The sequence below is a fragment of the Tenrec ecaudatus genome, chromosome 3 (genome assembly GCF_050624435.1).
Source record: "Tenrec ecaudatus isolate mTenEca1 chromosome 3, mTenEca1.hap1, whole genome shotgun sequence".
NCBI lineage: Eukaryota > Metazoa > Chordata > Mammalia > Afrosoricida > Tenrecidae > Tenrec > Tenrec ecaudatus.
The window spans coordinates 171,986,127-172,000,389 of record NC_134532.1 but is presented as its reverse complement, the minus strand read 5'-3'; the positions used below and the strand labels follow the sequence as shown (position 1 = coordinate 172,000,389).

Below are 14,263 nucleotides of genomic sequence, written 5' to 3'. Positions count from 1 at the left end.
GAATCATGGCTCATGTAAAATGTGGACATTGGCAAATAAGCAACATGTGCTTTGGGCTGCCAGCCTCAAGGTCAGCAGTTCGAAACCACTGGCCTCTCCCCAGGAGAATGATGAGGCTCTGTGCTCCTGTAAGAGTTCATACAAGCAAACAAACGAGCACCAAACTCAATGCCAGGGGCAGGGTAGAATTTTGAGTTTCTGAGACTGTAACTCTTTACAGGAGTAGAAAGCCCATTTTGTGTGGTTTCAAACCACTGACCTTGTGAATCACAGCCCAGTGCATAACCACTGCACCACCAGGGCTTGGTCTCAGGAATCCACAGAGGCAGTTCTACCCTGTCCTATGGAGTTGCTAGGAGTCAGAATCGATTTGATGGCACTGAGGGTTTTGTTTATTTTAGTTTCTTGCTACTAAAGGTTGTGGGTCGTGTCATTAGTTTGAGCTCAACCACAAAATAAAAGCCTAATAATCTGCTTCTGTAAAAAGTAACTGCCAAGAGACTCCCACGGGTCTCAGGTCTATTCTGTAACAAGGAGTTGCCATTGCTTAGAAAACAACCTTTTTCCCCCTACTCTTTTGTTCATGGTGACCCTATAGGACAGAGTACAGCTGTCCGTTTGAATTTCTGAGGCTGTAAATCCCGACAGAAGCAGACAGCCTCATCTTTCTCTTTATTTTTCTTTAAGAACAAAAACTCTCCATTCTCATGGAATGGCTGGTGGGATCGAACTGCAGACCTTGTGGTTCGTAGCTCTACTCATAACCCACTCGCCGAGAGTGATGACTATGGCCACGGGTGAGTGACCGAAGGTTCTGTTGTCACCCACCGTGGACTGAGAAGCTGTATGGATCATATGGTTTTGCTTTAGCTTTCATTTGGAAGACATAGCAAACTTACAAGAAAATTTGCAAGTGTGATCCTAAGAACACCCCTATGCTTTTTCACATATCCTGTCTTACGTATGCTGCCTTTTGTATGCTCTTTCTTTCCCTCTTTATCTTTAGACACGCCCCCTCCCCTTCACCCCCAGAACACTGCTTTCAGTTTTACATTCCTAATATTTTCAAAACCCACCTGTGGTTCTTATTCTATGTTGTAACGGTTATTTATAGCACTAAAACCCAATGGTGTTTCTTCCCTGTGTTCTGTGGTAGACAGCCTTGCCCTCCTTGACTTATCTGCCTGCTTGTGTCAGGCCAGGGTGCTCCCTCCATGAAATAAACGGCCTGCCCACCTTCTAACCTGGTGGAGACTGCTTTGGTCAGGACTCCGTTCCCAAGGGGCACATTCCATTAAGGGGTTGAATAGGGACAGGTCGATTCGGCTTGAGGTGGGGGATCGGAGAGTAGAGCAGGCAGGGGGTCTAGACAAGGGAGAACCAGCTGCGCTGGATTTTACGCGTGACTTCTGGTCTTGAAATTCTTTCCTTCAGCATCGTGGTCGTCAACTGATTAGGGTATCCTGTTGACTCCATGCATCTCTTTATACTTGCTTCTCTCTTCACTTCGATTCCACTCCCTCTGCCCTCATCTAAGCCTCTGATCGCTCTTGCCGTCCAATGGGCTTGCTGCTTTTGCCCTGGCCCTACTACACATGTCCAACATAGCAGCAATTAAACAAAATACCTTTTTAAAAATGGCATCAAGTCACCTTCCAGCCCCCAAAGCAGTAGCCTGGCTTTGTTCTGAGCGAACATTTCAAATCAATGACCAGGAGTGTACAGGCTTTGAGTGGTCTGTGCCTTCCTACCTCTCCCGTCGCCCTCATTTCCTATGCTAGTCCTGCCTCACCCAGCCCCCTTTCGCCCGGTGGTCTTCTTCAGGCCTGCTCTGCCATTTCCTTGGGTTAGTCTCCTGGCTCGTTAATGATCCTCCAGACCTCAGCCTACTTGGTGCCCCTTCTCAGGGTCCTTCTCCCTGGACTCTCTGTGCTGAAAGGTCCTCCCTCCTCCCACCCCTGTAGTCCTCTTTGCACTGTGATCTGCATTTCCCCTCAAAGTGCTTCCGACCATTTGGATTTCTAGAAGTTGATTTTTTTGCAGACTGATCACCCTCCTCCCCTAGATTGGAGACTCCCAGGGGCTAAGCCCTGGTCTAGCTATTTTGGCTCTGTTGAATCTCCAGCCTCCAGCTCTGTGCCTAGCACCTAGGAAGCCCTCAATATCTTGCTTCACGAATGAACGAATCTCAAGAAAGCATTTACATAAAATATGCCCGACTGCTTTCAACAATGCTTGGTGCCCGGTTGCACCTCCCTTTCTTCTCTCTGTGTGTCATCCAGCCATGCCAAATGAACACACACACCCTCCTGGGAATGGGACTCCACCTGTATGCTATGTGGTGGTGTATTGGTGTGGGGGTGAGAAAGCCCCATTATTTCTCTTTTCCTTTTTTCCGGTAAATACTCTCCTCCTTTTCTTGGTCCACGTTCTTTTAGTGTTATCTTGCTAAGAATGCTCATACTTTAAAAAACTGTTAATGTGTTCACAGCAATTTCCCTTCCACTTCCAATACCCCAATTACGAAGATATTGCTCCATTTGCTTTTTCGTTGAGGCTGAAGGCAGTTTGTCCATTCCTTCAGTTATATATACATAAAACATATATCTATTCTACTATATGGCAAGCATTACGTTAGGTGCTGGGGACTGCGAGGTACAGAGACCTGCTCCTTGCCCTCAGTGGCTCACAGTGCCTTCTCATGAACTTATAAATGTGAACCAAGTGCTGGAGGAGCACAGCGGAGGAAGGCAGATGATGCCGGACAGTGGGGTGATACGGGGAGTGGCCTGGGAATAGGAAGGAGAGGAGCAGGAACAGGAGGTGGGATGGAACTTTGGATAATGCACAGCACTTTCGGTAAGGACCTGAGCGGCTGAGATTTGACTGAAGCCTTGCTCTCTCTCATGATCTCAGCGTGCTTGCCCGCTGTTCTCTAGGCCACAGGGGAGGAGGAGGGGGCTGCTCTGAGTGGAGGTAGCAGTTGCACTCTGCCTCAGGCCTCCTGTGATGGTGCTTCCTGGAGGCAGAGTCCAAGTAGTCATAACAGCCAGGCCAACCCATGAGCTCTCCCAGGGCAGCTTAATCTCAATGGCCTTTATCCGATGCCATCCTCCCCACTTCCACTTCTGTTATAATTTAGATAGATTTAAAGATTACTTGCCTACAACAAAGAGATCCTTTGGAAATGACAGTGACTGTGTTTTGCTGAAAATTCAGGCAAACTGCTCGATTGGTGGTGGAAGGGCAGCAGCGGGAAGTCACAAAAGTGACTTTGTTCATGGGGTCACAGGAGTCCTGGTGGTGTAGTGGGTTACTTGTGGGTTACAAGGTTGATGGCTCAAATCCACCAGCCTCTCTGAAGGAGAGAGATGCGGCTTTCTACTCCCATAAAGATTTGCAGTCTTGGAAACTCATAGAGTCGCTACGAGTTCTAATTGACTTGATGGCAATTAATTTGGTTTATTAATTCATTATAGGTGAAAAATAAGGTTTTTACATTTAGGATGTCTGGAACTATTCAGAGGAGGTCTGGTGGGTATAGTGTTTATACATTGGACTTCTAACTCCAAGGACGGAAGTTCGAAATCACCAGCCACTCCATGGGAGAAAAATGGGGCTTTCTACTTTCTTAAAGAGTTACAGTCTCAGAAACGCACAGGGGGGCAGTAATGCCCTGTCCTGTAGAGTTGCTATGGGTTGGCATTGACTTGATGACAGTGAGTTGGAGGGCACATTCACCCCATAGTGCCAAGTCATGAGAAAAGACATTGGCGCATTGAAGGGAAATGGAGATTTGATAGGTGAGAAGCAACCTGGGGGTTGGTGAAGAAAGAGAGTGGAAAGAAAATCCTAATGGTGCTTCTTGGTTCTTTACCTGCTAATATGAATGATTGTCACCTGGTCTATTTGGGATCATGATTCTGTAATTTCTTACACGAGTTGAACTTTGAGCAAAGGAAGCTGGCATGTTTGGGCCTTCCAATTCTCAGCAGTGGCTCCGACCTCATTTGATTGATTACAGATGTCTTAGGATTCAACTTTGTTGAAGCTGGATGTATGTCATATGCCAAAAGTGCCCCCAGAGCGTGTGCCTGATTTCGGGCAGCCCTGCGATGGTAGGATCGGTCTTTAGTGGCTCATTTCTCTTGCAGTCTGACTGAAACGGAAAAGACCCTTGAAGACACCAAGAGCAGATCGGCCACAACCCTTTTGGCTGCAGAGGAAGAAATAAATCAGCTAAAAAAGCAGTAAGGAAAAAATGGTAGATTTATTGCAGCCCGCTGATTAATCTTTGAATTTAGCATCCCCCGCCCCTTGGGTACGCCACTACCAGATGAAAGCTGTCTCCACGCACGCGGCACGGGCAGCAATGTGTATTTTCGTGTTTTTTTAATAGCCATTTCAGAGTCAGTCACCATCTTTATATTTCTTCCAATACACGTATTAAAAGTAATGTTAAAACTACTGAATGAAGTCCGTCTGAGGGGAATTCAGGATGTTTGGGGGGAAATTCCCTGATTTTTTCATTCAGTTTCTGCATCGTCTCTTTGAAGCCCCTCAGAGTCACACGAGCGTGGAGCCAACTTTTCCACCTAAAGTTGCTTTTGACCATCGCTGAGGAAAAAGCACTGCAGAGCTGAGTTTTAAAATAGGTGCATAAACGGGGTCTTTCGCTGAGATTACATAGTTCAGTTGATGGTTCGCTTGATAGTATTATTTTCAACATTAGAATAATAGTGTGATTAATTATTGTTGGGACAAATCTTCATTCAAAGTTCAGAATATCTCTAAAGATACATGTTTACAAGGGAAAATAAATACTGATTCCCAAAGGTTATATACCTTTTTTGTTCTTTATTTCAATGGTTTCTTAAAAAAAAAGAGCAGGTGTGGGTTTATTTATTTATTCTTAAGAAACACCTAAAGCAACCTGCGGATGTCTTTCCTAGCTTTTTGATGGAAGGTCTGGTCTGACCTGAATTCTCTTCCCTCCTCCGTCTCTTCATTTCCACTTCTTAGTTCCCATGCCACGCTGTCTCTTGAGCTCACTGGTGGGTTTTGCATTGGTTCCTTAGCGCTCATTCCATTCCTGTTTGTAGGTGCAGCTTTTAATTCTGCATTCGCATTTTTAGCTTCCCTCCATCCTTCTTAATTGGACCCTTTACCTTTTCATCATGCATCGTTGTTCTTTTCCATCACAGCGGGTTCTCTATCCGCTTACTTTATTTTATTTAGCTCTTGTTTTATTGTGTCTTGCCTTTTTTAATCAAATCACAAATGAAGACACCAACTCTGTGTCAAAAGTTAGGTTAGCTTTTGTCTGTTCCACTTATTTCTGAGGCCCACCCTTTCCACCTAGTCTCATGGGTGTTCAGTTTCCAACGCACTTTCCTCAAGAATCCATCTGTTTAAGGCACTCTGGCCATGGAGTGGTTAAGCACTGGCTGCTGACAGAGAAGTCGGCAGTTTGAACCTGTTTGCAGCTCTGCGGCAGAAAGATGTGGCAGTCTGTTTCGGTAACAGTGTACAGCTTGGAAATCCTCTGGGGGCAGTTCTGCTCTGCTCAATAGAGTCAATATAGGTTCACTATGAGTTGTAATTGGCTTCATGATGATTTTTAAAATGTGTCCATCTGTTCAGAGACGCAAAGAGCTAGTGAAGGTGGAAGATTCGATCTGAGGCCAGCTCCCAGAATACATTCTGGGGATCAGGTGCTTTCAGTCGAGAGAAAGCAGCATGACTGCAGACTGCTTTTGTTTGAGGACCTGTCTGAGCATTCTTCATGTTCCATGAAATCTGCACCCTTATGCACCCTGATCTGCACCCTGATCCCTAATAGTTCTGTATTAAAAAAAGATTTTATTTCCTTTTTTCTCCAGTAAAAACGTACACAGCAAAGGTGCAGCAATTTCAACAATTTCCGTATGCACACTAGTTTAAATCCTGCAAGCTGTGCCACCAGTCTGGCTACCCTTTTATGAACTATGAGACCGTCTTTTCCTGTAAAGCTTGACCATCTCAGAAACCCACAGGGCAGTTCGACTTTGTCCTTTAGGGTCACTCTGAGTCAGAATGGACTCGGTGGCAGGGAGCTGGGTTTTGGTGTTTAGTAACATACATTCACTGCGCCTAAGTTTCTCATCGCACCTTTCCAGGTGTTGTTAATTTGAGTCCATACAGACAGTCCTTTCAGAGAGCACCGTGCTCAAGGCACCAAGCGCTACACTAACCCGGCCGAACGATTGTTGAAAGGAGACTTCAGAGCAGAGTTGTGGTTTAAGGTGTAAAGGCTATCTCAAGGAAGTGTGTTCTTCCTCAACCGCTCCAGAAAGTCTACCTCACATGAGCAATGACGCTCTGTTCTGTGTTTCTCCCCCCTTTTATCAGGATTTGGCCGTCAAATCTTTGATCAAAATGTTCAGAAATGGTGGCTGGGCACCATGCGTTCTTCAAGTCTCAGGGCATTCTGACAGTTCTGTTCTGCTGATTTGTGCTTGCACATCGATATCCCCTTCACTTCTCCTCGTCAGTAATGGCATCTCATAGGAGTAGTTAGAGGGGTCTTTGTGGTTACACATGTCAACGGTGGCTTATTTATTTATTTATTTTTCTCTGCCTTCTTTTGTTTCCACCCCTGCTTCCCCCTGTCTCCCATCCTTGTTTCTTTTCTTTCTTTCTCCTCCCTCCTTCTCTCTCTTTCGCTGTTCAGGCTTAAATCTCTTCAATCCCAAGAGGAAACTCGCCACAGAAACTCAGATTACTACACGGAGCGGGGTAGGAACATAGACCACCGGGGCACAGATGGGAGGAACCTAGAGTCAAGGCCCCTAGAGCAACGATCTTCAGAGGCACGATCCACCGAAGTCAAGAGCTTGGACTGGCGGAGCACAGACACGCGGGGCCCAGAAGCGATCTCTGACTACGAGAAACAGCTCCGCACGCTCAAGGACGAGATAGCTGTTCTGTCTGCCGAAAAGAATGTCCTCCAAGGAAGGTCTGAAGACTCTCTGACCTTTCTATTTAAGCTCCTTTGGATGCCTAAGGTGTTGAGTTTGTGGTAAAAGCCTGGCTTGGGGGGAGAGCCGAATGAAACAAGACCCCAAGCCAAGACCAATATTGGGAGCTTTGTAAAGGGATGGCCTTTTTCTAGAGAGAGGACATCTCCTGGTCTGTCCATACTTGCGCCTTCAGTAAACTTGGGGGCTGATGTGAACAGAATGGTTCTAGGCGATAGGATGGAGGAAAAGTCTTGGGCTTGAAAACAGACGTGGGCAGGTAGACAATGTACGTGCTGGTAGTAGCCAGGCTGCAAGCATGCTCCCTGGTGGTCGTCTCCTTTTCTCTGAGACCTGAGGGTCCCCTCTCTAGGGTGACCATGTTACTGGTCCCTATGACTATAAGACCATTGGTTTCCTAGCTGACATTGTGGCACAGGAGTTGCAGGTAAGCAAACTTGTGAGATCTATCTCTGTCAACTCACGGAGTGGAGAACATGAAGAAAGGTCCTCTGGGAGTTGAGCTGAGGCCAAAGGAAGGACATTTTGCTGGTCCTAAACACACCCACCCCACTCCCACTATCAAAGCCACCTTCCTCTGCCAGCCCTCTGCCCCATCCCATTTCCTGACACGTCCCGTTGTCCTCCATGTGGGGGATCAGTTGAGATGCGGAGTGAGTCAGAGGCCCTCCGGAAAGTCTAATCCAGCCGGTAAATGCCGTTGCGTGTTGTTTCTGTGCTCGTGTTGGAAGCCTGCCGGGTAAGCACGGGCCGTGGCTCCTGGGGGTCGCTTGCGGTTTCTGTGGGGAGGAGGACCAAAGTCCAGGAGCAAGAGGGGATTTCACTCAAGGCGTCTCCCTGATGATTCTCTTTTACCCACAGGCCCAATCGGAGCCGGTCTCCAAGCCCTGAGTCGCGCAGCCGCAGCCATAGCCACAGCCACAGCCGCAGCCGAAGCAACAGCCGCAGCCGCAGCCGGCCGTCCAGCCGGTCTGGCAGCCCCAACACCGCAGTTGCCAAAGTGCGAACCCCGTCCCCCAATCGCTCCAAGCTGTCCAGCGTGGCCCGCAAGGCCGCCCTCCTGTCCCGGTTCAGCGACGCCTATTCCCAGGCCCGCTTGGACGCGCAGTGCCTCCTGCGGCGCTGCATAGACAAAGCGGAGACAGTGCAGCGCATCATCTACATCGCCACCGTGGTAGGTGTACGCTCTGCAGGCCGGCTGGCCTTGGGAGCCCGCAGTTCGAGAAACACAAGGTGCAGCTAAAAATACAAAACCCGTGTGGATCCCGAAGTCACTTAAGGGGGAGACATTTTTCCCCTTTGTGCCCCTGGCTCCATCAGCCCCTTCTTTAGTCTCCCCCCACCCAAGTTGTCGGTCCAGGACTCAGATAAATTCCAATATGCCCCCCCCATATATATAATTTTATTGGGGGCTCTTCTAGTTCTTAGAACAATCCACATACACACTTTTGTACATGTGTTTTCCAGCATTTTTATTGGCACAATTTACACATCATAGAATTGAATGTTTCAGTCGCTTGATTGTTTCAAGGGAAATTGTACAATCAGCACCACAGTCTGTCTTAGAGCATCCCTCCCACCCCTATGGTTAAATCGCCTTTAAAATGAGTTGTGCACCATGACCCATCACCACCCCTCCCCCCAGCTTTCATGATTTACTCCCCAAATCTCATTTCCCTCCCTATCGCCATCCCCACCCCTGCACCCTGGCTTCCCTGTATCCCCTTGTATCAGTTCTTCTCAGTACTCTTCCACTCGTCCTGTGCTTCACATCAGGGAACCAGCAGAGGACAATGGAAAACAAATCATACTAAGAGGGTAAAGCTACGATCATAGTAGTATAAAGACAAAACTAGAAACCAATACACGAGAGGGAGAAGACCCCCGTCAACATCCAAAAAGCCAAGAAAGAAATTTCTGTCTTGAAGCAACTAAGAGATGCTTGCACCCAGAACAAATTCAGGTCAGGTCTAGAGGGAGATCAACTGGCCCAGTATCGAGTTTGATCTCCAGTATAATCAAGATTATAATGGCCTGTCTCTGCCTGATCGTAAGGCTGTTAAGGACCCTTGCCTTTGGCTATAGTGGATCTGCCAACAGCTTGGTCTGACTAGATAGTTTGCAGATGGGGTTTAGGCCCTGGCTTGTCTTCCACAGCCTTCTACATAGTGTGTGTTCCTAATTTTAGATCTGATACTATTCTAGTCACCGTATTAGAATTTTATAATTTTCATCTTTGGATCACACAAGCTGATGTGCTTCCTCTGCGTGGACGTAGTTGAGTCCACAAGTAGGTGGCTACGTGTTTGAATACAAACCTTGAAAACCGCAGACCCCGTGTTCCTATTGATAGCCACACCAGCTCCCTCGTTTCAGTTTCCTTTCATGAGCAGTACTGGGGTGAAGTGTTTTTACCATCCATTCACAACTCTTATGTATCAGTATTTCTATTGAACAGATGTGTGTTGAAGAAGAATCCCTCCCTGCAGCACTAGCTCAGGTCTATGGACTCTAAATGATGTGCCTTGTATCCTCTGCCTAATGTGGGCACAAGGTGTTGAGTCTGGCTGTAACTGTTAGTGCCAATGGCAATCGTTGGGTGATTCCTAAAAGTTCAGTGTTATTGTGTTAATAACTCTTCTGATTAAGCCCTGGCCGGTTAGATGAAAAGTTGGCGGTTTGAATCCACCCAGAGGTTATCTTAGGAAGCAGATATGCTGATCTCCACCGGAAAGATCACACGACCTTGACAATTGGAAAGAGCAATTCTGCCCTGCAGCACATGGGCTTGCACGGAGTCAAAACTGGCTCCTGGGCAATGAAGCGCAGCAGTCCCTTGAAAGGCTGTAGCAAATCGTCCACAGAGTATGAAAAATAAAAAAAATACACCTACAGGTTCAGTACACTCACTGTCATCTAGTTAATTCTGACTCATAGTGATCCGATAAGACAGAGTAGAGTTGCCCTTGTGGGTTTCTGAGACTGTAAACCCTTAACAGGAGTAGAAAGCCTTCTCATTTTGAGTGGATCAGCTTGCACACAGAAGGTCCTGGGTTTCCCAATGGAACCACACAGGAACAACACACCGACAATTCAAAATTGCCAAAGCAAGTAGTTTGTTCCATGGCTCCCAAATTGAGATGAAAAGCTCATTATGAGAATAAGTTAATTGTTTTTAATTGGAGTAACAGCAGAATTATCAGCGTCTGTTGAACTTTATTTTCTGCTTGACCTGTGGGTCACATCTAGCCCCAGCCTCTTGTCCTATGATCATCAGAGAACTAAGAATGTAAGAATGGCTTTACTTTTTTAAGGGTTTGTTTAAAATAATAAAAAGATGTGACCCAAATGGTATGTGGCCTGCAAAGCTTAAAATACTTACTATCTGGTTCTTTACAGAAACAAAACAAAACAAGAAACCCCAGCATCTTCTGGGCTAGACAAGACTCAGTGATTGGATCCCTGGTAGTACTGTGGATCAACCTTAGGGTGCTAATTGGAAAGTCAGAGGTTCAAAACTACCAGCTGCTCCTTAGAAGAAAGAGGAGCTATCTGCTCTCATAAAGATATATAGCCTAAGAAACACTAGATAGGGTAACTATGAGTCAGAATCCATCAAGTTAGGTAATGCTTAAGAAGGGTAGAGACAACATCTTTCTTGTATAGCTGAGTTTTCCCACCCCTGGTGGCTTAGTGGTTTATGAGTGAGCTGCTAACCACAAGGTCAGTAGTTCAAATCCACCAACTGCTTCTTGGGAGAAAGATGAGGCTCCCGCCCCCCCCCCCCACCGTAAACAGCTACAGTCTTAGAAACCCACAGGGACAGTTCTACCCTATCCCATAGAGTGACTTGGAGAATTGACCCTCTGTGGCAGTGAGTTTGGTTTTAGTTTTACTACATAACAGGCATTTGGTAAATATCTGTTGAATTAATATATGTTAGGAACCATTGTTTTTGCTATGTGCTTATATGTAAGATAAACTGCCTTTTTTTCATGTCTTTACCAGTAGCATAGCATGGCTGTGGGCTTATAGCCACAACGGACATTTTTCAAATGCTCGCGTCACCACAGATGGGTTATTTCCTTGAGCATCTGCCTGATTCTTCTTTCTGCTCTCGGGATTCTCCGAAACATGGAGGATTATGAACATAGATCGTCACACATGTATTTAGTTGTTTTTCAAAATTGTACAGTTTTTTTTTCTCTCAAATCAGAAATACTTTTCATGAACCCTGCTTAGTTTGTCAATAGAAGCATATGGTTTTGGAATTTTGGACCTCTTTCTAATTCCTTTCCCAATGGTGTAGTGGTTCTGCATCAGGCTGCTAACCCCAGGGTCAGACATTCGAAACCAACAGCTGTTCCTTGGGAGGATGAGGAGGCTTTCTACTCGTGTAGAGTTACAGTCTTGGAAACCCACTGGGGGCAGTCCCACCCTGTCCTAGAGGGCTGCTGTGGGTCAGTGTTTTGACTCCAGGGCAATGAGTTTCTAATTTCTTGCCTTGGATTTCCTTACTCCATTCCTCTGGACAAACACATGTGCTGCTTCTTCCTGTGCAGGAAGCCTTCCATGTTGCTAAAATGGCATTCAGGCACTTCAAGATCCGTGTGAGGAAGACACTGACCCCATCTTATGCCGGGTCGAATAACTTTGAAGACGTTGTCTCGGATTATATCGTTTGTCATCTTGATCTCTATGATGCGCAAAGCAGTGTGAATGTAAGTGCTGGGACCCCGCTCCAGGGATGGTTCACTGATGACACTCGATCCATTGAATCACAGTAGTAACTCACAGTAGTAACTCCGAAATCCACCCAGTGGTGAGGATTACTTCTCTGTAATCGAAGAGAAGAAATCACCAGGATCCTATAGACTTTGTCAACCCAGTCATTATGGGTGGTTTGCTCCTAGTATTTTATGGGGAATAAATGTTCTGAGCTTTCTAGCTTTACATATCCTTAAAAATTTTTTCATTGGCATATAGTTGGCAAAACATGCAATACAATAGTTCAACCATATTAAAAAGAGTGCAATCATCCCCACACTCAATTTTAGAACATTTCTTCTTTCGTGTACTCATTGTTATTAGTCCCAACCTCTCTGGCCATACTCCCAAGAAACCATTAATCCAGTTGTTGTCTCTATAATTTACCTATCCTGGATTTTATACACAGAAAAACATGCGACACCAAAACCCCAACAACACGATCAAATTAAAACAGGGAAAGACTTCCACTGAAAAGAGAGCAGAAAATATTACAAACTAGAACACATTTAAAATGGGTCAAAAAGAGATCAGATGATGCAAAATATTATCTTTGCCGTACCTGCGTCTGCAATAATCACTTTCCAGGGCCCTCTGCAGGAGAGCAAGGCATGCACTTCCCTGGCTAAGGTCAAAGTCACTTCCCTGGCTATGGTCAAAGGCACTTCCCTGGCTAAGGTCAAAGGCACTTCCCTGGCTGTGGTCAAAGGCACTTCCCTGGCTAAGGTCAAAGGCACTTCCCTGGCTATGGTCAAAGGCACTTCCCTGGCTAAGGTCAAAGGCACTTCCCTGGAGGTTTAGTCCTTCACTTTTACCCTTCACTTTTTAAAAAACAGAAACAACTTTAAAATGGGCAACAGAGATCAACTATAAGGAATTACATTTTCACCTAACTACATCCGCCATAATTGACTTTACAGTGCTCTCTGTCTGACTGTAAGGCTACTTACATCACTTGACTATGGTGAGAGGGGATTTACTCCAGGCCGCGTCCATGTGTGGACCTTAAAATAGGGAGGTAAAGTGGAGATATAGTACCGTAGTGCTTCAAAGCAACGGCTTTGGGCATGATAAGCATGCATGTGCTTCCTGGCTCTGCCATGGGCTAGTTGCATGACATTGCTCCTTTACTTAGCCTCTGTGGGCTTTAGTTTCCTCATGTGTAGATGGGAGCAACAACGATGATTAACATAGAACATTACTCAGACGATTCGATGAAAGGAGGCAGGTACTCTGCTCAGTACAAAACTCAGCACACGCAATCAAAGCAAGTAAATGGAAGTAGACACTCAATGAAAGCAAACTATAATAATAGTCACAGAGTATGAGCAAGCCACTTCTGTGTTGGCATGTCGTACAGATATAAAAATGATGTAAGCAATCCATTAGAGACATGAGTTGAGGGTCTTTTCCTGAGTTTTGGGGACTCATAGCTATGAGTATGTCAGCCGTACCCTGTTTCGCCTTCTGTCCTCTCTTAAAGAGAGATACGATCTTTCTCTTGGTAGCCCAGGCACTGCTGTTCTGAAATAACTGACTTACGCTTTCTCCCAATGCCTATAGCTGTCCCAGTGAAGTGTACCCCGGTGACACCCTTCGTCTTGTTTTCCAGGATGTGATCCGAGCCATGAATGTCAACCCCAAGATTTCGTTCCCTCCCGAAGTTGACTTTTGCCTCCTCAGCGACTTCATCCAGGAGATATGTTGCATTGCCTTTGCCATGCAGACCCTAGAACCGCCCCTCGATATTGCATTTGGGGCCGATGGAGAAATTTTCAACGATTGCAAGTAAGGGACACCGGAGCACAAGTTGAAGGACAAGTTAGGGGGAAGTGTCCTAGTGGTCGGAGAATCTTGGGGTTGGGTGGGGGGCGGAAATGAGCAGACACTGATTTCTAGCCTTGTCGTAGATTTCTCATCCTCTGGGTAGAGTTCTCTCCTAGGGTCATTTTCATTCCCAAGAAGATGTAAATCAGAGGCCGTGTTACGATTTCCATACTGGTCTTTGGGAAAGACTCATGAATCACTGGAGCTTATCTGGAGCGCTAAAAAAAAAGGTGCTGTATACATAAGCAAGAGCCCGGATGTCATAGTGGTTATACATTGGGCTGCGATGTGCAAGGTTAGCAGTTCAAAACCACCAGCCAATCCTTGGGAGAAAGACGGGCTTTCTGCTCCCATAAAGAACTACAGCCTGGGACACTCACAGGGGCAGTTCTACCCTGTTCTACAGGGTTGCCGTAAGTTGGCACCCACTCGGTGGCAGAGAGAGTAGTACATAGATAACTAAGTCCATTCCGAATAACAGTGACCCTATGGGGCAGAGAACTGCCCCTGTGAATTAGTATTTTTACCTTTTCAATTGTTTATTGTAAATTAGGTGGGGGGTTTATATTTTGGGTGATCAACTTTATATTTAACAGTTTGAAGTACCAACCAGTCCTCCCACCCCACCCTCTGCCCTGTAGTTCATCTTT

General features: G+C 46.1%; 1 protein-coding gene across 1 annotated transcript in view; it reads left to right on the top strand.

Annotated features, from left to right (window-relative positions):
- SPATA18 (spermatogenesis associated 18) overlaps positions 1–14,263 on the top strand; it is a 42,658-nt gene that overhangs the window by 17,656 nt on the left and 10,739 nt on the right. The window contains exons 5-9 of the mRNA XM_075544349.1: positions 4,155–4,250; positions 6,713–6,997; positions 7,881–8,193; positions 11,582–11,740; positions 13,399–13,574. Of these exons, the coding sequence (XP_075400464.1) occupies positions 4,155–4,250; positions 6,713–6,997; positions 7,881–8,193; positions 11,582–11,740; positions 13,399–13,574 (1,029 nt within the window). The remainder of the gene's footprint in view (positions 1–4,154; positions 4,251–6,712; positions 6,998–7,880; positions 8,194–11,581; positions 11,741–13,398; positions 13,575–14,263) is intronic.